General features: G+C 39.5%; 1 protein-coding gene across 3 annotated transcripts in view; it reads left to right on the top strand.

Annotated features, from left to right (window-relative positions):
- Positions 1-25546, top strand: part of Scn10a (sodium voltage-gated channel alpha subunit 10) — a 90678-nt gene that overhangs the window by 6738 nt on the left and 58394 nt on the right. For all 3 annotated transcript variants that reach the window (XM_046436929.2, XM_046436928.2, XM_046436926.2), the window contains exons 4-9: positions 16285-16413; positions 16960-17051; positions 19746-19937; positions 20407-20473; positions 24729-24870; positions 25017-25214. In XM_046436929.2, the coding sequence (XP_046292885.1) occupies positions 16285-16413; positions 16960-17051; positions 19746-19937; positions 20407-20473; positions 24729-24870; positions 25017-25214 (820 nt within the window). The remainder of the gene's footprint in view (positions 1-16284; positions 16414-16959; positions 17052-19745; positions 19938-20406; positions 20474-24728; positions 24871-25016; positions 25215-25546) is intronic.

Genomic DNA, 25546 nt, shown 5'->3' with positions numbered 1-25546 from the left:
AGGGTGCTCCTTCTTCAAAAGGTAGCCAGCACCATACATAATTATGATCAGGGAGTCTTTCCCTTTCAGATCAACAACAACAAAAAGATGTCTATTTTCACCTCTCCAACGTTGTAAAGGAGTATACAAAGGCAAGGAAAAGAAATAAAGGGTTCAAGAATAAGAAAAGTACCAAAGTGTGGTGATTTAGTATCATATTATGTATACAACATATCCAACATGATCTACAAACTATTAAAATTAGTAAGACAGCATAATATAATAGCTGAATCTGAATTAATTATACATAAATCAATTACACATCTAACAACAGACTAGAAAATTTTAAAATACCACTTACATTGGTATTTAAAAATATCAAGTACCTAGGAATAGGATTATCAAAGTATGAGTCAGATTTCTACACATAAAATTATAAAATCTATTAAGTAAAATTAAATAAAATCCAATAAATGGGGGAGATGATGTTATGTTGTTGGACTCAAAGTCTCTCAATATTGGAAAAACTCCCCAAATGACTAGTCAGCTGAATATGATTCCCAAGAGAAATTCCATCAGGCTTTTATTGCATTACTTGACAAAGTGACTAAATTTGTATGAAAATGCACAGAGCAAATCATAACCGAGACACTTTTGAGGAAGAAAATCAAGGCAGGAGAACTCACTCTACTGGGTGTGAAGATATCCTAAAGCTGTAATAATGGAGTAGTATGTCACTGGTGTTAAGATCAGTCAGACCATAAACAGACCAATGAATAGGCATCTGATTTGTGATCAAGGTGACACCACAGAACAGCAGGAAAAGGATAATCTTCAGTAAATGATGCAGGATAATCAGGAATCCCAGAAGAATAATGACGTTGAACATCCAACTTCAGAGCACACACAAGAGTTAATTCTAGGAGAATTGACACCTAACTTTCTTTGCATAACACCAAGATGTAAAGCTTTTAGAAGGAAAAAAATTAAAGAATATGACCTCAGGATAGGAAAAGGTTTTTTTAAAATCTTTTTAGATATACATGAGAGTAGAGTGTATTTTGACATATTCTATATACTTGGAGTATAAATTCCCATTCATGTGGTTGTACATGATGTGGAGTTACACTGGTCATGTATTCACATAAGGGTAAGTTTTATCACATATGACGCAGAACACTAACCATAGAAGGAAAAGACCAGTACATTTCAATATACGAAAATTAAGCCTTTCTGTTCATCAGAGGACAACTTTTTTTCTGGTGTATTCTTTTTTTCTTCATTTTTAAAATTTTAATTTATATATGACAACAGAAAGCATTACAAATGATACACACATGGAGCACAATTTTTCATATCTCTGGTTGTACACAAAGTAGAATCACACCATTCATGTCTTCATACATGTACTTAGGGTAATGATATCCATCACATTCCACAGTCTTTCTTACCCCCATACCCCCTCCCTTCCCCTCCATCCCCTTTTCCTCTTTGCCCTATCTAGAGTTCATCTAATCCTCCCTTGCTCCCGCCAGCACATTATGAATCAGCATCCTTAAATCAGAGAAAATATTCGGCATTTGGTTTTGGGGATTGGCTAACTTCACTTAGCATTATGTTCTCCAACTCCATCCATTTACCTGCAAATGTCATGATTTTATTCTCTTTTAATGCTGAATAATATTCCATTGTGTATATATACCACATTTTCTTTATCCATTCATCTACTGAAGGGCATCTAGGTTGCTTCCACAGTTTAGCTATTGTGAAGTATGCTCCTATAAACATTGATGTGGCTGTGTTACTAAAGTACTTCTTTGGGTATAGACCAAGGAGTGGGATAGCTGGGTCAAATGGTGGTTCCATTCCCGTTTTCCAAGGAATCTCCATAAAGCTTTCCATATTGGTTGCACCAATTTGCAGTCCCTCCCGCAATGTATGAGTGTACCTTTTCCCCCACATCCTTGTCAACACTTATTGTTGTTTATATTCTTGATAGCTGCCATTCTGACTGGAGTGAGATGATATCTTAGAGTAGTTTTGATTTGCATTTCTCTAATTGCTAGAGATGTTGAACTTTTTTCATATATTTGTTGATTGATTGTATATCTTCTTCTGAGAAGTGTCTGTTCAGCTCCTTGGCCCATTTATTGATTGGGTTATTTGCTTTTTTGGTGTTAAGATTTTTGAGTTCCTTACATATCCTAGAGGATAGTGCGCCATCTGATGTGTGTATGGTAAAAATTTGCTCCAAAAATGTAGGCTGTCTATTCAACTCACTGATTGTTTCTTTTGCTGAGAAGAAGCCTTTTAATTTGAATCCATTCCATTTACTGATTCTTGACTCCTATTCTTGCACTGTAGGAGTCTTATTAAGGAAGTCGGGGCCTATCTGACATAATGGAGATTTGGGCCTCCTTTTTCATCTAATAGATGCAGTGTCTCTGGTTTAATTCCTAGATCCTTGATCCACTTTGAGTTGAGTTTTGTGCATGGTGAGAGATAGGGATTTAATTTCATTGTGTTGCATATGAATTTCCAGTTTTCCCAGCACCATTTGTTGAAGAGGCTATCTTTTTTTCAATGTACATTTTTAGTGCCTTTGTCTAGTATGAGATAATTGTATTTATGTGGGTTAGTCTCTGTGTCCTCTATTCTGTACTATTGGTCTACAAGTCTATTTTGGTACCAATACCATACTGCTTTTGTTACTATTGCTCTGTAGTATAGTCTGGTATAGTGATGCTGCCTGCTTCGCTCTTTTTGCTGAGGATTGCTTTAGTTACTCTGGGTCTCTTGTTTTTCCAGATGAATTTCATGTCTGCTTTTTCTATTTCTATGAGGAATGTCATTGATATTTTGACTGGAATTGCATTAAATCTGTATAGTGCTTTTGGTAGTATGGTCATGTTGACAATATTAATTCTGCCTATCCAAGAACAAGGTAGATCTTTCCATCTTCTAAGGTCTTTTGTAATTTCTTTCTTTAGCCTTCTGTAGGTCTTCTACTACTTTTGGTGTTGATTTGTGTTTTTTTTCCTAGGGTTTTGAGATGTAATGTTAAGTCATTTATTTGTTGATTTTTTTCCTTCTTTTAAGGAATGAACTGCATGCAATGAACTGTCCTCTTAGTACTGCCTTCACAGTGTCCCAGAGATTTTGATACATTTTGATACATTGATCTGTGTTCTTATTCACCTCTAAGAATTTTTTAATCTCCTCCTTGATGTCTTTTGCAACCCATTGTTCATTCAATAGCATATTATTTAGTCTCCAGGTGTTGGAGTAGCTTTTTTTAAAAAAATTTTATCATTGATTTCTAATTTCATTCCATCATGATCTGGTAGAATTCAGGGTAGTATCTCTACTTTTTTATATTTGCTAAGAGTTGTTTTGGGCCATAATGTATGATCTATTATTTTAGAAAAGGATCCGTGTGCTGCTGAGAAGAAAATGTATTTGCTTATTGAAGAATGAAATATTCTATATATGTCAGTTAAGTCTAAGTTATTGATTATATTATTGAGTTCTATAGTTTCTTTGTTCAGATTTTATTTGGAAGATCTATCCAGGGGTGAAAGAGGTGTGTTAAAGTCACCCAGAATTATTGTGTTGTGGTCTATTTGACTCTTGAACCTGAGTTTGATGAATATAGACACTCGGGCATATACATTTATTATTGTTATGTCTTGTTGATGAATGGTTCCCTTAAGCAGTATGAAATAACCTTCTTTATCCCTTTTGATTAATTTTGGCTTGAAATCTACTTTATTTGATATGAGGCTGGAAACTCCTGCCTGTTTCCACAGTCAATGAGAGTGGTATGATTTTTCCCAACCTTTCACCTTCAGTCTGTGGATGTCTTTTCCTATGAGATGAGTCTCTTGGAGACAGCATATTGTTACATAATTTTTAAAATACAATCTTGCCAGTCTATGTCTTTTCATTGGTGAGTTTAGGCCATTAACATTCAGGGTTATTATTGAGACATTATTTGTATTCCCAGCCACTTTGTTTATTTTTGGTATTTAATTTGACTTTGTTTCTCCTTTGATTAGTTTTTCCTTTAGTGTAATTCCTCCCTTTGCTGATTTTCATTGTTGTTTTTGAATTCCTCTTCATGGAATATTTTGCCAAGGATGTTCTGTAGTGCAGGCTTTCTATTTGTAAATTCTTTAAAACTTTTGTTTATCATGGAAGGTTTTTGTTTCATCATCAAATCTATAGCTTAATTTTTCTGGATATAAAATTCTTGGCTGGCATCCATTTTCTTTTAGAGCTTGGTGTATGCTATTCCAGGATCTCCCGGTTTGGAGGTGTGGGTTGAAAAATCTGCTGAGATCCAAATTGGTCTCCCCCTTTTTGTGATCTGATTCCTCTCTCTTGCAGCCTTTAAGATTCTATCCTTATTCTGTATGCTAGGCATTTTCATTATAATGTGCCTTGGTGTAGATCTGTTGTAATTTTGTACATTTGGTGTCCTGTAAGCTTCTTGTATTTGATTTTCCAATTCATTCTTCATGTTTAGGAAATTCTCTGATATTATCTCATTAAAGAGATTGTGCATTCCTTTGGTTGAAACTCTGTGCCTTCCTCTATCCCAATAACTCTTATATTTGGTCTTTTGATGTTATCCCATAATTATTGGATGTTCTGATCATGGTTCCTTACTATCTTCACTGTGTGGTCAACTTTATTTTCCAGATTGTATACCTTGTCTTCATTATCTTATGTTCTGTCTGTTGATGATGCTTTATATTGAGTTTTTTATTTGGTTTATTGTATCCTTCATTTCAAGGATTTCTGATTGTTCTTTTTTCAGACTCTCTATTGCTTTCTTGAAGTAATCTTTTGCTACCTATCTTTTCTCCCTTATCTCTTTGTTGGTGTGATCAATGGTTGCCTATATTTGCTCTCCTATCTCTTTGTTAGAATGATCAATTTTTGCCTGTATTTTCTCATTTAGGTCATTCTTTAATTAACAGATCATTTTAATTATGAACATTCTGAACCCCTTCTCTGACATTTCATCAACTGTGCTACCATCGGTTCTGTTATTATCATATCCTGGTTTGTTTGGGGCACTTTCCTCCTTTGTTTTTTCATGTTGTCTATGTGATTTCCTTACTTGGAGTGTCAATCTGAGGTATTACAGTTTCTACCCATAATCTGTGCAGATTATCTGTATCTCACCTGGGTGTTGGGCTTCCATACCCTGCCATGTCCCAGGATGGATGCTACTGCAACTATAGGTGGTGGTGGCAATAGCAGGAGGTAATTGAGATAGCAGTGGAGGTGCCCAAGAGGGATGCAACTTCTTTCAGAGATGGGGCTGAAAGGGTGAGCCTTATACTGGCTTTGGGATGCCTACTCCAAGATGTAGCTGCTTCTTGGCCCTGTCTGTTATACCAAGGTAGAGGCTACTGCATGGGAAAGGCTATGGGGAGTATTATTATTATTATTATTAGGCAAGAGAAAGCACTACAAATTAGGAGAATAGAAACCCCCAAGACAGAAGAGAGAGATTGGGAAGAGGCTTCAGAGTGCTTATAATGTTCCATTTTGTGAAGCAGGTAGTTGTCACACAAGCTGCTATGAACTGAAAATTCATACATTGAAACTCTAACCTCCCACATTACTGTGTTGGACATACGGCATTTAAGGTGATGAGTGAGGTCAAATGAGGTCACCAGGGTGAAACTCTTATCTTATAGAACTGTGTTCCTGTAAGAGCCCTGTGAGTGCCTGGGAGAAGATGGCCATCTACAAGCTAGGAAGGGGACTTTTGTTAGCCCTGGATCCTCCTGGCACTCTGATCTCACACTTCCAATCCCAGAACTGAGAGAGAATTTCTTTTGTTCAATTCTTCTGTTCTACAGTGTTTTGTTATGGCATCCAGAGCTGACTAATACACAAGCATTCATTTGAAAACCACATAAAAACATAAAAGTTTACATCTCATGTGCATTTTTATTATGCATGTTACATATTCTAACAAAATGTTTTAAAAACAAAACAATTTTTTAAAAATAATTGCATTGAATAAATAAAAATACACATCAGAAGACAGTAATTAAGGAGAGGAATTGCAAAATTATAAAATCCTATTGGATGTCACTAAAATCACATAGCATGTAAAACTTTTATCCTTCTTTTGAACTTTTCATACAAAGCATTTTTTTTCTCAAAACGAGTTATTTGGGAGTTATCTGGGGATTCTGGTTAAATGTGGATGGTAACATGCATATATTTTAGCCCACTCTCTCAAAATGCCAAAAAAATGACAGCATGGAAATAAGAGCAGTATAAATACACAAGAACAAAGAGAGGAAAATGGAAATCACAGAGGACAAAGGATGTCAAAACAATCTTGGGAGACCAAGAGTGGGTGGGAGAATGGTAAATCACTTAGCTGATCAGGGCTTGGTAAGCCACGGCGCCTGCAGAGGGGAATAAAAATGAGGATCAGGCATTTTACCCCCTGCAAGCTCCAGAGGTACTGGAAACAGTGACAGGATACAAATAGCAAAAAAAAAAAAATGGGAGCAGAAAGAAAAAAAGAACGTGGGAGCAGAGAATATGTTCACTTATTGCTGTTTCTATAATAGTGAAGTTAAAAAAAATCTTCTTTAGGGTTGATAAATCAAGGAAGGTGGGGGGAAAGTCATGTTCAACAGCACAAGGGTAAGCCTAAGGAAGTTGTTATTTAATGCAATGGATGGATAAACCAAAGAGGAAACAGAATTGTCAAATGTAAATAAGAGATACTGTTTCAGGAAATAGCATTTTAAGGGTAATGTATTACATAGTTTTAATTATGATGATATATTTACGGTGATGTTTGTACTTACAAAGCTAAACATTACAGCAAAATTACAAACTCTTCTAACCATCAGAAGAATTGTACACAAAAAAATAAAAGCAAATAAAACATATCAGGAATCAAGTATTTTAAAGGCCATAAAATACATAATACAAGCAAATCTGTCATGTCAGCAAGTATAAATGGATTTGACTCACTTAATCAAAAATTCATATAGTATTACCTAAGAAAGATGTTCTTCAGAGTGACACAAAAGACTAAAGAATTGACAAAGATACCCCCAAAGGCAAAGAAAGCAAGTCATGATCTGTATCAGAGAAAGCGGAAGTTAGGCTAAAAAGCATTGAATATAACAAAAATGACATGTTTTAAAGTTTATTCATAATGGTAATTCATCTTTTTTTTTGTACCGGAAATTGAAATCAGGGGAACTCGATCACTGAGCCACATCCTCAGCCCTGTTTTGTATTTTATTTAGAGACAGAGTCTCACTGAGTTGCTCAGCGCCTCGACATTGCAGAGGCTGACTTTGAACTTGCAATGCTCCTGCCTCAGCCTCCCCAGCTGCTGGGATTACAGGCATGTGCCATCACACCTGGCAATTCATATCTTTTTAACAAGTAGCATGGCAACACTATTTATAAATTTAAAAAGTGTGTTAATAGACACAAACATTGAGGACTAGGAAAGATTAGTTAATTTCTTTCAGCCTATACCAGATCAAGTAAATAAAAAAATAAAGAAAAATATGACTTAAGCTTTATAAATATGATATATCTGATTATTATATTGCAAACTATATTCTCTGAAAATAGAGGTTATGTCTCCTTTTCAAAAGACCATACAAATTACCAAATAGTAAGTCACCCAAAAACCTCAATAAGTTCCAGAAATAACATAAATTAACATAATAAAAAATTATCTGATTACAATGCAATACAATTAGAAAATAGTAGTAAAATCAGAAAAAAAATGGGAAATCTTTTCACTTGATAATTTTAAAATCTTCTCTTAAGAAACTCTTATATAAAAGACTTACAAATTTAAACTATAGAATTTCTAGGGAAGCAAAATGTTTTAAAAACCAATTTAATTGGAACCTTAAAAATGTAAAAATATGTTCAGGAGATAATTTACAGCATTAATCATATCATATTTATATTAGTAAAAGTTGAAAAAAATATTTAAATACCTAACATAAAACTAGACAAAAAATTATAAAATAAATGAGAAGAAAATAGAAAGAAAAAATAATTACAAAAGAAGAAAAAATTGGAAAGCAAAACAAGAGAATTAATACATACAAAAGCTGCTGTTTCTTTTTTAAAAAAAATGCCCAAAACCTTTATACTGAAAAATGATAAAATATTATTGAGAAAAATTTTGAACCACTTAAATAAACTCAGGATATCTCAGGTTAATGGATTAGAAGCCTCACTACTATTAAAATGTTAATGGTATCCAAATTAATCTATAGATTCAGTGAAATGTCAATTAAACTCTCAGTAGCGATAGTTTTGCAGAAATTGGATAAATAGCTTTTACTTGCATGGATGAAGGAAAATTTACTTAATGATTACCCTATTGATAGGCATTCATGTTGATTCTAATCAATGTAATCCTCGTATTTTGCCATTATAGTTAATTCTCTGATGAATAGCTTTATGCACATATCTTTATACACATAATGTGGGTCAATTTAAGGAATAAATTTCTAGAAGTGGAATTACCTGGACCGAGGTATGTACCACTTTAATTTTTGAGATATTGTCCAATTGTCTTCCAGAGTTATATCAATATCCATTCCTAGTGATTATTAAATCCATTCTTTATCAGATTTTGCGTTAACTGAATTATTGAAATAATTTCCCTTATAAACACACTTTGAAAAAACATAAAATATAAAAAATCTTCCTATCTGATGCTAGTCCTGGAAACTCCTATGACAGTATCTGGTGATGCTGAGTGTCCTTGGCCTTGTGGATTTTACTTTTGAAATGCAAACTGATAACAACCATTAGTTGTTTGATACATTGCTGGGAGTCCAGAAGAAGAAAATAAATATCCTCGGGATAGACTGGAGCTCCAAGGATCATGCTGTGTATTTTTAAGGGAAAAATAAATTGTAGCCAGTGAAGAATCAGAAGTAAATCCTATCTCTGCGTTCTTGATACAATCTTGTGGACCCAAGTAGTTCCCTGCATTTATCTTCCCTCTCTTTCATTAACTCTCCCTGAAACACTAACTTTGCACTATTACCTGCTGATAGTCATAGCTCCCTACCTCCCTGACTATCTGTTTGCTTGAAGGAAGGAAGATAAGTATTCCATTTTTAAATCACTTCTTGTGCTCACAAAGTAACAAGAGATCCAGTAAGGCTAAAATAGAGAAGAATATGCCAGATTGATATTCAGGAGGAGGCGAAAGGTGCAGGGTAGCAAAAGATTGTTAGCAGAGAGTAGAGTAGGACTTTCCCACTATTCTCATGCCTGGGACTCACACAGAATCATGGAAAGGGTACTTTAATAGTTTTAGGACACTCATCACTAACCATACTGAGACTCTGGAAAGACAACTGACAAATTGCAGCAGTTTGGTTGCAGGGAAAACCATAGTGAAAAGAGAAGTGTTTTATCATTTGGGGGAAAACCAAACAAACGTGAAGCTGAGCCTAATGACAAACAGGGAATTAGGTCCCTGGTACTGCATACATAAAGTATAGTTTTTTTCTTTTCAAATTTATGAGAAAGCTATCATATTGTATGCATGTTTTAATCTGATGCTTTTAAAAATCAATATTGTGCTTTGGTTATTTATCTAAATGGACAATTGTAGACCTCATTGATTAATTTTCACTGTTATATAATATTCCATAAAGATATTCTGTATTTTCTTCTAAAGGTCATAATTTTTCTTTCCTCATTTAGATATTTCATCCTTCTAGAATTTACTTTTGCATTTGTGTTGTATGAGACAGGTTTCCAATAATTCTCCATATAAATCATCCCAACCTCATTTTTAATGGACCATCATTTCCCAAGTGATTCCTATTACTGAGTCTGTCACATACCAGATTTCCACTCCCTCTTGAATCTTTTCTCCCAGGAATACGTTACTCATTTCTTGCATCAGCATCACACAAATTTAATGCTTTATAATAAGACATGGAGTGTTGATGCTTGTGCACCTGCTTATTTGTCTTATTGAAAATGATCTTGTTTCTTTTTTCTCATTTCTATAGCACATATCAATTTAAGGGTCATATTTTCAAGCTGTATTCTGATAATGCTGTTGAAAATGTATCTATCATCACAAGAAGAATCACCATATTTACAATATACAGCCTGCCCACACATCAGCCTGTCATATCTCTTAATTTTTATAGGACTTCTTTTATATTCCTCCAGGAGATTTTTATAATGTCTTGTCCCCACATACATTACAATTTTGATTGCTCTTTTGAATATTTATTTTTATTATTAAATATGTCCAGGTTTTGCATCCAGCAAATTTGCTGAGATCCTTGACAAGTTATGTTTCTCTATAGATGCTCTCAGACTTATTATATGGACAACGATATCATCTGCAAGCAGTGTTGAACTTGTTTCTTTCCTCTATGGTCTTTATGCCTCTTGTTTATTTTTCTTGTCTTATTAAATTGGCCAGGACCTTCAGTGCACTGCTGAGTCTAAGTTGTAATCATGAGCAGATTCTTTTCTTCCTGGTTTTCAAAGAGTGTGTTTCTAAGGTTTATTGATTGTCATGGTGTCCATGAATTCTCATAATTACAAGTTGTAGACAGTTCGTTCCATTTATAGTTTGTTAAGATTTTTGTTATAAATATGTGTTGGATTTTTATCGATATCTTTATATTTATTAAGATCCACAGAAAGTCTTTCACCTGTTAATATGGAAGTCTACATTAATGGATCTGCTAACCTGTTTTTCATGCAGCTGATATTTCTGCCAGATGCAGTTTGCCAGTATATTTGATCTATTTTGGTAAATGAGGTGGGTCTATAATTATGTTATATATAAATATAAAGCATCAATCCACCACGAGACAAGTGGAGAATGGATGTCAATAACTTCACAAAATATGGAAGAAAATATAAATCATGACAATGAATAATCATCACTGAATTTTATTGGATCGTTTTGCCCTGGAATCCAGTTTATTATCTCTTATCACTTTTATCAAATAGTGATATTAAACTACCAAAACTTCTATATTATTTTCCAATAAAACTTATCAACCCCACTTTTAAAACAATTGGCTATCTCTAAGGCTTTTCCTATACAAAATTGTCAGATTCAATGTTAAAGGTTGAAAAGACACCATAACTATAGAGTGACCTGTTCATCTTCATATCAAAAACAAGCACACTCTTGCTAAGACAGGAAACCAGCTTCAAAATCAATGATGGATATTGTGGTTGGAAAGGAAGCAAGAAAAACAATTGGTAGAATTCTTTCAGCAGAACCACTGTATTACTTATAATGTGACTGGCATTTAAAAATCAATGACTGTTACGTATGTGAACAAAGACATTTTACTTTATCATTGAACAAAACTGACTTAATCAGTTGTCAGCATATGTTCGATCTATATGTGAGAGAAGTGCTTAATGATGCTTTGTTCTACTTACTGTGAAGCTGATTTTAAAAGAAGAGATTTTCTTTTTTTTTAATTAAAGATTAGTTTTAAACTATGAAACATACTTTAAAAAGTAAGTTGGTTTTGCTGAGTGGGGTAGCATATCCCTGTAATCCCAGCGACTCCGGAGCCAAAGTAGGAGGATCAAAAGTTTGAGGCCAACCTCAGCAATTTAGCAAGGCCCTAAGCAACTTAGCAAGACCCTGTCCCAAAATAAAAAATAAAAAAGGCTGGGGACATGACTCAGTGGTTAAGTGACCCTGCATTCAATCCCTGGTACCAAAAAAAAACAAAAGAAGGTAAGTTGGCTTATACACCAGTATATGTAGCAGTATTATTCATAAGAGCCAAAGGTGGAAATAACTCAAATTTTCATTAATAGATGAATGGACAAACAACATGTAGTTTATACAGAAAGGATGGACTATTATTCAGCCTTAAAATGAATGCCAATATGTCCCAACATGAACCCTTGAAAAAAAACATTATGCCAAGTAAACTAAGCCAAACTAAGAGAACAAATGCACAATTCTGTTTATATAAAGGACCTAGAGTAGGAAAAATTATAAGGACAGAGAGTAGAGGTTCCCAAGGAGTGGGGAATGAGGAGTTGTTTCATAGGTACATTTCTGTTTGAGAAGATGAAAAAGTGAAGAGTCTACAGCATTGTAATTGCATTTAATACCACCAAATTGTATACTTAAAAATGGTTAAAGAGGCAAAATTTATGCTATCCAAAGGCAAGAGGCTGCTTCCAGATGCCAGCACACACCTTATTCCTGGAAAACAGCTGGGGTCCATAGACTGCCTCTGAAAGAACGAACAAGGCTTGAGAGAGGGGGCCCTTGAGCAGCAAGGCATTCCCCCTCCGGGGTTTTGGCACCAATGAAAGAATGAACAAGGCTTGTCGTGGGAGCCCTTTTATTGAGGAACAGCTCTGCATATTTATAGAGCCAAGGGTGGTTTGACAGTTGACATGGGGTGATTTTTGATTGGAGGGTAAGGATCAGGTGAGCCAGCAGGGCTAGTCTGATTGGTGGGTAAGGATCAGGTGAGCCAGCAGGGCTAGTCTGATTGGTGGGTAAGGATCAGATGAGCCAGCAGGGCTCAGATTGGTAGGTAAGGATCAGGTGAGCCAGCAGGGCTCACCATTGGACGGCTCTTCTTGGGGGATGGGGAAGTTAGTCTTTGGAGCCGGGGTGACTCCCAACAGGCTCCAGACCCTGATTTGCTGTTGAGGGACATGGTGGAAATTGTGAATACAAACTGCTTGTGGCCACTTAGTGCAGGTCACCTCCACCTACTAGGCAGAGACAAAAAGTGAAGCCAAGACGCTGTGCCCCCCGCCCCCAACCACCACCACAACAATAACTCTGTCTGGCAAACAAAATACACCTTCCATCATGTTTCAGAATTGCAGAAGGAAATTTTTTAAATGATCTTTTTTTAATGAATACAAGCAGTATAGTTCAGTGATCCATTCAGGATTTTGAATAGTATGGATCTTTAACTGCAGGGCCTAAATGTCAGGATATCTAATGATTAAACATCATGATTTCTTACAGTGTAAATTGCAGTTTGACTTTTTTCCCAATACCTAGTGATATTTTTCATTCACCAGAAAAAAAAAAAAACACTTAGGGAAACACATATTGGGCATCTTAAAAATTACATCCAAATGCTGCAACTGGACATCAAGAAAGAGCATCCAGAGCCAAATGCCACCAAAGAGGTACACGCCCCTATTAGCCCTTGTGTCCAGAGACAGTCAACCTGGCAGCTCTTAGCTGCACTGAGCTGGGGCCCTCGTCCTCTGGAGAAACACTGAAAATAGTCTTTCAACAGAACCCTCTCCATAATTTCTGGGTCTGTGTTTGATCTGAAAAGCCGGAAATATCCGTCAATGCTTCCCAACAACCTATAATTCCGAGTTAAGATTTTCTAATTTAGAAAACATAAAAAGTGGGGGCGGGGGGAGGGGGGACCAACCGTTGTGGTTGATGCGACAGCTCAAGAGGCTTTGTAGCCAGATATAGATTCCTTCATGAACAGTTTCAAACACTTTCTCCTCTTAGAAATGCCAAAACAAAAAACAATAAAACACATACATTTCTATTATTCACTTTTTAATTTGATTTCCACTTTTCTTTAAGATAAGCAAGTTCATGGTTTTAAAGATCACATAGTTCTATGAGGATTCTAACAAAAAACAGCAAGCAATTTCATGTTCTACAGCTCCTTACCCTTAATCCCACCTTTCCAGAAGAAATCACCTTCTTTTTCACTTCTTTTTTTCTGGTGTCTCCCCTATTTCCAATAATATGCTCTCAGTACTATTTTTTTCCATTCAGGTGACTTCCTCTGAGCGTCCTACAATTGAAAAAATAGGAATCAGGACCATAGGCACACACTCGTTTCCTTTATCCACATCTTCCCATTATATCATAATTTTTTTATTAAGTCATCACATAACATGCACATTGGCCGACCACCCATATGATTACACAATGGGATTGCTGTGTAATACAGGGTCTGAATACTGATACAGGGTCTGTACACTGAATATAAATGTTTTCAACAGGAAATTCTTGACTCTCCTTGCCTGGCTGTTCTTACTCAGAGTTCAGCATCTTTCTTTTTGTTGTCTTGTTTTTTGTTTGTTTTTTTTAACTTTTTTGATTTTTTATTTGTTATGAATGACAATAGAATTTTTTTTGACATATCATACATACACAGGGTTTAACTGTGTGGTTGTACATGATGTGGAGTTACACTGGTCATGTATTCGTATATGAACATAGGAAAATTATGTCCAATTCATTCTACTGTCTTTTCTATTCCCACCCCCCCTCCCTTCCCTTCAGACTCCTTTAATCCAATGAAATTCTATCCACCCCCCACTATTGTGTGTTAGCATCTGCATATCAGAGAGAACATTCAGCCTTTGGGTTTTTTTGGATTGGCTTATTTCACTTAGCATGGTAATCTCTAGTTCCATCCATTTACCAGCAAATGCTATAATTCTATTCTTCTTTATGGCTGAGAAATACTCCATTGTGTATATATACCACATTTTCTTCATCCATTCATCTGTTGAAGAGCACCTAGATTGGTTCCATAGCTTAGCTATTGTGAATTGCGCTGCTATAAACATTGATGTGGCCATATCACTACAGTATGCTGATTTTAAGTCCTTTGGGTATATGCCAAGGAGTGGGATAACTGGGTCAAATTAGTGGTTCCATTCCAAGTTTTCTGAGAAATCTCCATGCTGCTTTCCAGAGTGGTAAAGTGCATAATCTTCATGAGTCATAAACCTGACTGCCTTCTGAAACTTAATGAGGGGCAGAAGAGGGATGTCAACCTTTTAGTACACAAACTCTTCTTTATAACCATGTTTCAGCATGCGGCTCTCTTCCTCTTGTTCAGCCCTTGAGAATGAACATCCACTCCCTCTGGAACAGAGGAGAGCGTTCATCACCAAGTGGAGGGTACAGTGAGGTCTAGACAGTCCTATTGCTTCTTGTAGAGACTTTCAAACAGTCCTCTCAGCTCCCCCTGCCTTTTGTCCCAAAGCCCACCCTTGGAGCCATTGAGCATCTCTAAGGCCTGGGCTGTTGGAGGTTCTATAGAGAGCTTGGCTTGCTCGGGTGCATCCTACTTGTAGCTAGTTATCAGTTTTCTGAGGTTTGCTCTGCCAGAATAAACTCATCAGTTTATTCTCTAGTTTCGAGAAGACTATGGTTGTACTCTCCATTGTGTTTGTCCTAGTAGGTTCATGCCTTTTTAAACAATCCTTTAGCTGTCATCTGAGAAGGGTTTCAGGAAGGATGAAGGTAAATACATGTGTTCTATCTGCCATATCTAATCAAAACCTTTCCTATTTTTAATAGGAATATATTTATAATTTAAAGGTTTTTTTCAATAGATCCAGAATTATATGCAATTTTTGTGTGCAACTAAATTCTTCGAGTTAGTGGTTATCAAAGAGTGGTTCTCTGAGCCAGTGCATTAACCTCAGCTGGGAATGTGTTGGGAAATTTACATTCTTGGGTCCCACCCCAGACCTACTGGATCAGATTCAGACACCCTCAAGACAGAGTCTAGAAATGAGCAAGACTTTCGGGTGGCTCTGATGCTTGCTAGATGTGAGAACCTGCCACAGGTGTTGGAGGGACTCCAAACACTTGAGAAACCTAAATCCCAACATGAACTCCACAGTCATCTCTTCAAATCCAAACCCAACAGGGCACCCAGCCAAATAAAGAGGCCGTTTAGAGATAACTTCCTCTGCTTGGATCTATCCTCCTGAGAAAACACTTGTGGATTTAGATGCCTTTTTCTTTCACAGCACTTAGACCAGGAACCCAGGCAGACCAAAGTGGGAGAAGGAATGAGAGTCGGAAGTAGAGAAGTCTGGGGAGGAGGGATGTAGCAGAGCCTCATCCCTCTTCTACTCCTTCCACTACCAACAGGTTGGAAAAGGAGCCTCTAGATCCATAAGACAGCAGCCTCTGGAAGGCTCCTGGAACAGGAGGATCCTTGTTCACTGCCCTTTGTCTACCTTCGGAGGCTACTGGCATCTCAGCCACACAAGCCCCTCCCCACTCCACCCCACCCCACCCATTTGTGCAACTCTTGATATTCCTCGCTCTGTGTCTTGTCTCCTTCCCTCAATTTCTTCCCCTTCCTCATCTTGGTGATGTTCTCTGCACCTGCTGCCCTGGAACAACCACAGCAGCTCATCTCCCCTCCCGGATACAGAAGGAACCACCTGAGCTCTCTCCACGGCCCCATTAATGTCCCTTTCCACCCTCCTCCCCAGGTACATCTTCACGGTCATTTACACCTTTGAAGCTTTGATCAAGATTCTGGCAAGGGGATTTTGTCTAAATGAGTTCACTTACCTGCGAGATCCTTGGAACTGGCTGGACTTTAGCGTCATCACCCTGGCGTGAGTACTTGCCCACACTGGTTTGTGTTTGTCCCTGTGTGTTCAGGCTCACGCTCTGGACATGTTTCCTCACCTCATTTCAGCTTCCTTATCTGGCTTGGGGTTTTCTTGCCATAGAGTTTTGCTTTTGAAGTCACTTAGGTTAGTTCCATATCCACAGGAACAAGTCAAAGACCTCAGCTCTGACCTGATAATGATGAGGCAAAGTTCATCCTGCCCATATTGGGTAACTAGCCAACATGGAGGCATCTCCAGAGGAACCATGTCTGAGCAGATAGATTGGCCGAGGCTGCGTGCTTGAATATTCATCATCTGTATGGTGCACAGAGCCTCTAGATCATGGTGCATCTTCTGAAATGGTCTTTTCCAAAAGAGAATGTGATGATTAAATCAGTGCCTGTGTCTACAGATGGTAGTGCCACCAGGTTCTAAGTCTCTGTCCTGAGTTTTCCTAAGTTCACGCTATCGGACGTTATCCTTACTTATGTTGCATGAATTCCTGGGGCCCTCTCCTTGCAGAAATGCTGACTGGCTTCTGTCTTACAGATATGTTGGTACAGCAATAGATCTCCGAGGAATCTCTGGCCTGAGGACGTTCCGAGTTCTTAGAGCTTTAAAAACAGTTTCCGTGATTCCAGGTGAGCTGCTTTAACCAGCACATGTATTCACAGAGCAAATGTTAGTCTTCACAGCCTAACGCCCTTCTTTGGTTTTCACAAAAAACCTGTAAGGACTACTGTCCTTATTTAAGAGAAAAAGAAACCAAGGCTCTTAGTATAGAAAACACAATCTCTAGGCCTTGTCACTACTAATAAGAGCAAAGTGTGAGCTGGAGGCCAGGTACAGTAGCTCACGCCTGAAAACCCAGCAGCTCTGGAGGCTAAGGCAGGAGAATCACAAGTTCAAAGCCAGACTCAGCAATGGTGAGGAGCTAAGCAATTCAGTGAGACCCTGTCTCTAAACAAAACACAAAACAGGGCTGGGGATGTGGCTCAGTGGTTGAGTGTCCCTGAGTTCAATCCCCGGTACCCGCCCCCACTAAAAAAGTGTGAGCTGAAAGCCACTGTCCTGCTCTTAGGCCATGCACTGTCCACACACCCCATGCCTTGCCATCAGTAAATAACAAGAAGGCCACGTCCTCGTTTTCTGTTCTTGCTCTGAGGTTGAGGCAAAATTCGCAGTTGTGTGCTCACGTAGACCTTGAACTGAAGATTTCATCTTGGTAGTGAGGAGGAAGAGAACAAGCAATCCTAGATTCTGGCATTTTCACCAGGTCTTTGGATCTAAAAGCCTGAGCCACAATCTTGTCATTAGACCTATAGAGGAGAAAAAAATTAGGCAATTCTTTTTTTTTTAAATTAGTGCATTATGATTATATATAATAGTGGGATTTATTTTGACATATTCATAAATGCATATAACATAGTTTTCTCCATTTCAATTCCCAATACTTCCACTTTCCCTCCCCAACTCTCTTCCCTGATCCTCTGCCTCCACTCTATTGATCTTTCTTTCATTTATTTGTTTTTTAGTTGGTGTATTATAGTTATATGTAAAATTGAAATGCGTTGTGATACGTTCATACATGCATACATCCCCTTTCCCTTCCCTCCTCCCTCCCCATTGGCCCCTCACTTCTACTCCTTATCCTCCTTCAGTGTTTGCAAGGTCCCCCTTTTTATTAGTTTTTTCTCTATAGCTTCCACATATGAGAGAAAACATGGGGCCCAGGACTTTCTGAATCTGGCTTTTTTTCACTTAGCCTGACATTCTCCAGTTCCAAACTAAGCAATCTTGATTACAGAGAATTCAGAAACAAGTGTAGTCCACCAAAGCTCATCTATTGGGTCTCCAAGATCTCTACTGTCACCTTTCTGTGACTACTCAATCCCCACTAGTTTGATGGTGGGGATGATGAAGACAGAGATAAAGTAAACACCCTGAAACAGCCCTCTGTTCACCCCCTTGTGGCTTGGAGGAGGATGTCCCCTCTCCACTGAGAATCTATTCCCTCACTGGGTAAATAGAAACACCAATTCTAGAGCAGAAATCCTTTTCTACCAGTCCATGTCTGGCTCTGCAGGGAGAAATTTGAAACCCTTTTTCCAACTCCCCCAGACAAAGTCCATGAAGAAACCACAATTGTGTCTTCTGGTGTCTCTCTCACCTACTCTTAGCCAGAAGATCCTGAGTCTTGTTCACAGACCTGGCCTGTCCAATCTCCCTCTGTGGCTTCCTCTCTCACCTCTATCTACCTTGCACCACCATGTTCCAGAATCCAACCCGTTATTCCACAAATACTCCAAACCCATGCTCATCTCCCAGCCTGGGGCTCGAATGTCCTTCCTCCTTTCCTTACTCAGCTCACACTCATTTCTCAGGGCTCTGCCAAGGACGAAGTGTTTGTAACATAGTGGTAAGGACACCCCCTGGTCTTTTCCAACCTCCGCACACTCCAGCCACCCCATTCCCATCGTGAACTTCAGTTTAAGAGCTCTCCTCTGTGTGCTCCTCCTCTTGATAGCACTATGAAGTTTCCCTTCCGCTGTCAAACCACCCACTGCACACCAGTGCCCCAGCTGTCACTCAGCTCTCAGCTTAGGGACTGCCATGTGGAGTGCTCGATGGATTACTGGTTCACCATAAAGACAGCCCTGACTGCTTCCCTAGACAAAGCTCTTTCGGCTGCCTGTGAAGCTTCCCTACCAAAGAAGTTAATTTCATTTGCAGGAGCAACAGTCACCCCTTCTTCAATGAGCAAGGCCCACACCTTTGCTGCCAGCTCTGCTTGGCTCAGAGATATTCTTCCTCAATGTCTCTTGGTTTCTACTCAGTAATTCTCAGTGGTTTTCATGGTCTCACTCTATTGCTAAGTTCATATCTCTCCCCCCCCACCCGCCACACACACACACACTGAGATTCATGAGTCCCATGCCTTGAACTGCCTCTCTCCAGAACAGAGATACTAAGATGAGCACTGAAAGATGACACATGATTGGAGTTAAGTGAGTAACCTCACATGAGAACATAGTGGTTATTCAGCAATTTTTAAAATTGAATTGCTTGTATCAGAAATTTATTAGCCCTGAGATGATAAGAAATGCATTGCCTAGTACTCAATTGCTTATCTTTATAATGAGAATAATAGCCCCTGCTCGCCTGTCTCTCACGGCTATTGCAAGGTCCAGATGAGAAGCTGGGCTTGGATCTGCCCTGGAATTTATAAACATTTCACACCTATAAGGAGAGAGTGGGGAGGATGGCTCAGATGCATGCCTGTGTCCTGTGGGGTGCCTCATTCACATGGGAGTATCACGTTCATCCTCCTACAGGGCTGAAGGTCATTGTAGGAGCCCTGATCCACTCGGTGAGGAAACTGGCTGATGTGACCATCCTCACCGTCTTCTGCCTGAGTGTTTTCGCCCTGGTGGGCCTGCAGCTCTTCAAGGGCAACCTCAAGAACAAGTGTGTCAGGAATGACACAGCTCCAGATGATGCCTCTAATTACTCATCTCACAGAACACGTGAGTGGGTTTTCTATCATGGAGATCAGGCCTGGTTGGGACAGCAGGACCACATGGACATAGGGACAAGGGGGAGGGGGAGGCCCCTGCAGATCTGTGTAGACAGATATTTTGATTCCTCAATGCTGCTGAAATGCTTCCTCTGAGTTGTTTCACTTTGGGGTCACCATTGCTTGTTGCTCAGCATCCCTTTTGCAAGGAAATTAGCTTTAAATCCAGAAGCAAGTCATTCTGACTGTGCTGGGGAGGACTTAGAGCTGAAGTCTCTGATCAGCCCTTCTTGGATGGGACTTCACACCTTCTGCATGGCTCAGGATGTCAGCTGAGTGCCCACTGAGTATATGCAGCTGAGGGAGCTCACCTTCACTCTGAGAGAATATTTAGAAAGTGTTGTGTTTGCTATATAGGCCTGTGTCAGAAGATTCAGAATCGTATACGTAAGGCTTTTATTTCTTCCTTTCTTTGGCAGATGTATCTTATGTTATTAAGCCAGGCACCTCTGATCCTTTACTGTGTGGCAATGGATCTGATGCAGGGTGAGTACCCAACCCATGACAGCCCCAAAGCCCAGCAGTCTGGGTTGCAGGTTGTGAGGAAGATGGATAAGTCATGGTCTTTGCCATCCTAGACTTCATGGAAATAGTGTAGAGGGGAGTGAGGGGAGCGGGGGATTGTGGGGATAGGAAGGGTGGTAGAATGAGACAGACATCATTACTCTGTATACATGTATGATTACCCTACTGGTGTGACTCTGCACCATGTACAGCCAGAGGAATGAGAAATTGTGCTCCATTTGTGTACAATGTGTCAAAATGCATTCTATTATCATGTATAACTAATTAGAACAAATTTTAAAAATCATCAGAACCAACTGCTTATACTAGATCAACTATACTGAATAACTACCTACCTAATCAACTCTACCTAATCAGTATGAATAGGAATTAGGTGGAGTGATTGCTTAGGATTCTGAAATTGCAGGAAATACTTTTTTTTTTTCTTTTTGGAGGAAAAAACTAGAGAAGTGTACGAGTTAGCTTTTGCCATGTAACAAACAACCCCCAGATTTTGTGACTTAAAACAGTTACCATTTATTTAGCTCATGATTGTATGTATCAGCATTTTGGGCTGAGATCAGGTGGCATTGAATAGATTCATTTGAGCATCTGCAGACAGTGGACAGATCAATGGCAAGACAGCTGATATAGAACACCTGTCTTCTATGTGTGATTTTTTTTCATTCCCCAGCAGTCTAGCCTGAGCCTGTTCTCATGCAGGACCAGAGTTCCAAGAGAAATAGTAGAAGTGTGAAAGTCCTCTTGAAGTCTAGACTTAAAACTGGTATGATGTCACACTTTCTGTATTCTATTGACCAAAGCAAGTCACAAACCAGTACAGATCCAAGGGGTGAGGAAATAGACTTCATGGCTCAAGGAAAGAGCTGCAAAGTCATATTGCAAAGGGGTGAGGTAAGATAGTGAAAGGGGGAGAATTACAGTCATTTTGAAAATGACCTACTCCAGGAAGAAACTAATATTTATTAAGTATATTTATGTCAAATGCTCTGCATTTAACCATCACAGCTAACTGCATTATATGGGTTTCATTATTCTTGCATACTAGAGGAAGAAACACATGCATAACACTTTGCAATTTCAAATTTCTTCAGAGGTCAGACACATAACAACAAATGAGTAGAGCAAGCCAGGAGGGAACCATAGCAACTGGGAGTTCATTCCCCATCTGAAGGGAACAGTCATTGCTCAGTCTAGCCTGTGGTTGCCATGTGGAAATGTGGGCCCACTGCTTTTAGCTCTCTTCACTTTTAAAGAAAGACAGGAAATTTTGATTTTTTTAAGTGAAATTCCCCGACTATAAACTTGGTTACTCGTTCCCCAAAATGTCTACATATTGTGTTGACCAAACAAAATATGTCTACATGCTAAATTCGGCTTGTAAGCTGCCAAGGGGGTTTGGTGTTTTATTTCTCATGCACGCACACACACACAAAAAAATGTTGCACTGTGGAGAACAAGTGCTGAGCTACAGGCTCTATGGGCTGGGGAAAGATAGTGAGGTGTGGGGGGATGCAGTTCAGAGAAGGCTTCCTGGAGGCAGTGGTTGAATAGTCAAGTTGCAGGTAGGATGCTTCCAGGCAGGATTTCCAAGAGATGCTTGGATGGGGACCATTCCAGGTGGCAGAACAGAAAGTGAGATGAAGCTAAGGGGTGAGCATCCCTCAGTTCTAGGCCTCTGGAGTGAGACATGAGCAGAAAAGATTCAAGCAGCAGATCAGAAAGGTCAGGTCCCTCTCTCCCGCCTCCATATCTGTGAGCCTGGAATATCCACACTCACAGTGCTGTCACTCCCTGATCATCTGACAGCTCCCCATTCTCCAAGTGGAACTGGGCAGGACCTATAAAGCTCTACCTTAATCAGCTCACTAGGAAAATAATCTCAGATAGAGCTGAGGGGTGGGGACAAGAGAGAGAATTTAGTCCGCATCCGATTCCTTGGTTTCTGTCCTCACAAATGCACTTGGCATTTGGGTCTCTGGCTCAGGGAGGGTGGTTGTTTTGATGTCAGTTTCCATTTTCCTTTGGATTTAAACCAAGCCCCCCACCTCAAATGTCCCTTTTGTGTCTAGATGATGGCATTTCTCAAGGCAGTAGCTCCAGAGCAACCCAAGTACTTTCCCATTATAAAGTTGTAAAGGGTCCATCTATGCCTCCCTCCTCAGCTCACAGAGAAGCCAGACCTCCTCCTGGGCAGGTCCAAACCAGGCAGTGGAGGAATGGACCCAGCTTGGAAGTTAGTTGACAGGTCAGCTCAAAATGATAGCACAGTGAGCCCCGAGGGAGCCTGCTGTGAACACCAAACCTGGATCTGATGCTGGGCCACAGAAGAGCCAGGGTCCTGAGTAAAGTCCTCCATGGGTCAAGGGCACCATGGGAGGAAAATCTGGGGTCTCGAGGTGGAGAATCAGTACTGCAATACCTGAGGAGTTTCAGCATTCTTTCACTTGTGCTATTCCAGTCCCTCCTTTTGGAAGCTCCCAATAGCCAGAATTTTAATTTGCATTTTAAATAAAATATAATATTTAATATGCGAAAGGCACTGTGCAAGAGACTGTGCACGATGATCTTGTTAAATCCTCAGATCAGTTAACTGTTGCTACACTGAGCGATAAGCTGTCTATGTACAGTGACGAGGGTGAGTCCTACAGAAGACCTAGAAATAAACCCGTCCTCAGAGTTCATTAGAAAACTACCTCCTTGGGAGAACAACCCAAGAGACTGCCTTTAAATGTGGGTCTGCAGAGTCAGGGAACTTGCAAATCTCACAGTGGAGATCGAACTGGAATTGATGGTAATTAATTTACTAGCATTCTAATCAATTCAGTGGGTCTTGAAGCTATGTGTTCACATGGATGTCTGAAATAAGAAGAATCCCTGAGGTTGGTGCTGGGAATGACACCCAGGAGTAAAAGAATCTTGTAATTCACACAAGATTTCTGCTACTGTGTCCCTGATCAGGCCATCCCCACTGGGGTGGACGGGAGCTGCTCACATGTCCTGAGCTGAGAGATACTTCTTTTCATCTATCCACCTGTGTATATATATAAGAGAAAGTCCAGCACATCCACCCCAGCCCTCACCAAGTAGCCATCAGCCTCTCTATCTTCAGGAGGAGACTGGGCTGACTTAAGTATTGGGCTCCTTTATGGCTACATTTCTCCTCTCTAATGAATATGCTGGCATCTTTGTGGATTTAGCCAACTGACTTCTCTCTGAGCTCCACCTTCCTCATCTGTAAAGAAGGATTATTGAAATGAACAAATTGCAGTGTTAGCAAAGCAAATGGAAAGTGCTGTTTTTATTGTTATCTATAATTGGTCAGTCTTCCTTTGATAGGCAGCTGTGCAGACAATGCCAACAGGCTCATGACTACATTCTGCATTATTATTACGGAATCTCCTTATCCTGGTATGAACTGGAAAAGAACTTGACACCTTATGGAATCAGGTCTGGGCAGTCATCTGGCCTTCCCAGGATACTCCCCTAGACATAAAATTCCGGAGTAAAAGAACTAGCATCTCCATTTTAGGGATCATTCAGCTTGGATCTGGAGACTACCATGCTAAGTGAAATAAGCCAATTATCCACCCCCCACCCCCACCACCACAAAAAAAAAAGAAAAGATAGATTAGTTTCTCTGATATGTGGCAGTTAACCCACAATTAGGAAGGGGGAGATTAGAAATTCAGTGGAGGGGCTGGGATTGTGGCTCAGCGGTAGAGCTCTCACCTAGCACGGGCGGGACCCAGGTTCAATCCTCAGCACCACATACAAATAAAGGCATTGTGTTGTGTCCATCTACACCTAAAAAATAAAAATATAACCAAAAAAGAATTAAAAAGAAAGGAAATTCAGTGGAATAGACAAGGGGGGAATGGAGAAAGAAGGGAAGAGGTATAGGAATAGGAAAGACAGTGGAATGAATCTGTCATACTTTCCTAGTTCATATATGAATGCACTACAGTGAATCTCACCATAGGACTGGCATCCTAATTAGAATAAGGTATATTCCACAATTGTATAATTATATCAGAATGGACTCTACTATCATGGGTAACTAAAAAGAACCAATAACATTTTTATAAGAGTCATCCGGCTAATAAGAGGAAGGCCTGACCTTTGACTCTGATCTCTGACTTCAAACCCCGTGATTTCCCTGCAGCCCCAAGAAGCAGGGCTGCACAATCAATGACCTTCTCTGTTCTTGCTGCAGCCACTGCCCTGTTGGTTCCATCTGCCTTAAAACTTCTGAAAACCCAGATTTTAACTATACCAGCTTTGATTCCTTTGCTTGGGCTTTCCTCTCACTGTTCCGCCTCATGACACAGGATTCCTGGGAACGCCTCTACCAGCAGGTATTGATCTGCATGTCCCCACACAGACTAAGCTGGAGGCTGGTGGGTACACTGCATGGCTATACTCCTCCTGGAGGATCCTCACCTAACCTCAGGGACCTACGTGCTATGAGTACAGGTTTCTCTTCTTTACCTTGAATCTGCAGACTCTCAGAGCTTCTGGGAAAATTTATATGGTCTTTTTTGTGCTGGTCATCTTCCTGGGATCTTTCTACCTAGTCAACTTGATCCTGGCTGTGGTCACCATGGCGTACGAGGAACAGAACCAAGCAACAATTGCTGAAATCGAAGCAAAGGAGAAGAAGTTCCAGGAAGCCCTGGAGATGCTCCGGAAGGAGCAGGAGGTTTGTTTGTAAGGGTCAAAAGCTTTGTGAGTGCCGGGCATGGTGGCACATGCCTGTCATCCCAACGACTTGAGAGGCTGAGGCAGGAGGATCGCGAGTTCAAAGCCAGCCTCAGCAAAAGTAAGGCGCTAAGCAACTCAGTGAGACCCTGTCTCTAAATAAAATACAGAAGAGGGCTGGGGATGTGGCTCAGTGGTCGAGTGCCCCTGAGTTCAATCTCTGGCACACACACACAAAAAGAGCTTTATGAACACAACAGCACAGTGTATATTCTTGGATAGAGTCTGAATTAGATTCACTTACAAATTACCAAGTTTCACTTAGAATAAGCT

The sequence above is a fragment of the Marmota monax genome, unplaced genomic scaffold (genome assembly GCF_021218885.2).
Source record: "Marmota monax isolate L192 unplaced genomic scaffold, Marmota_monax_Labrador192_F-V1.1 WCK01_AAM20220418_F8-fsc00021, whole genome shotgun sequence".
Lineage (NCBI taxonomy): Eukaryota > Metazoa > Chordata > Mammalia > Rodentia > Sciuridae > Marmota > Marmota monax.
Note: the sequence above shows the minus strand (reverse complement) of the source record. Positions and strands in the feature narration are given on the sequence as shown.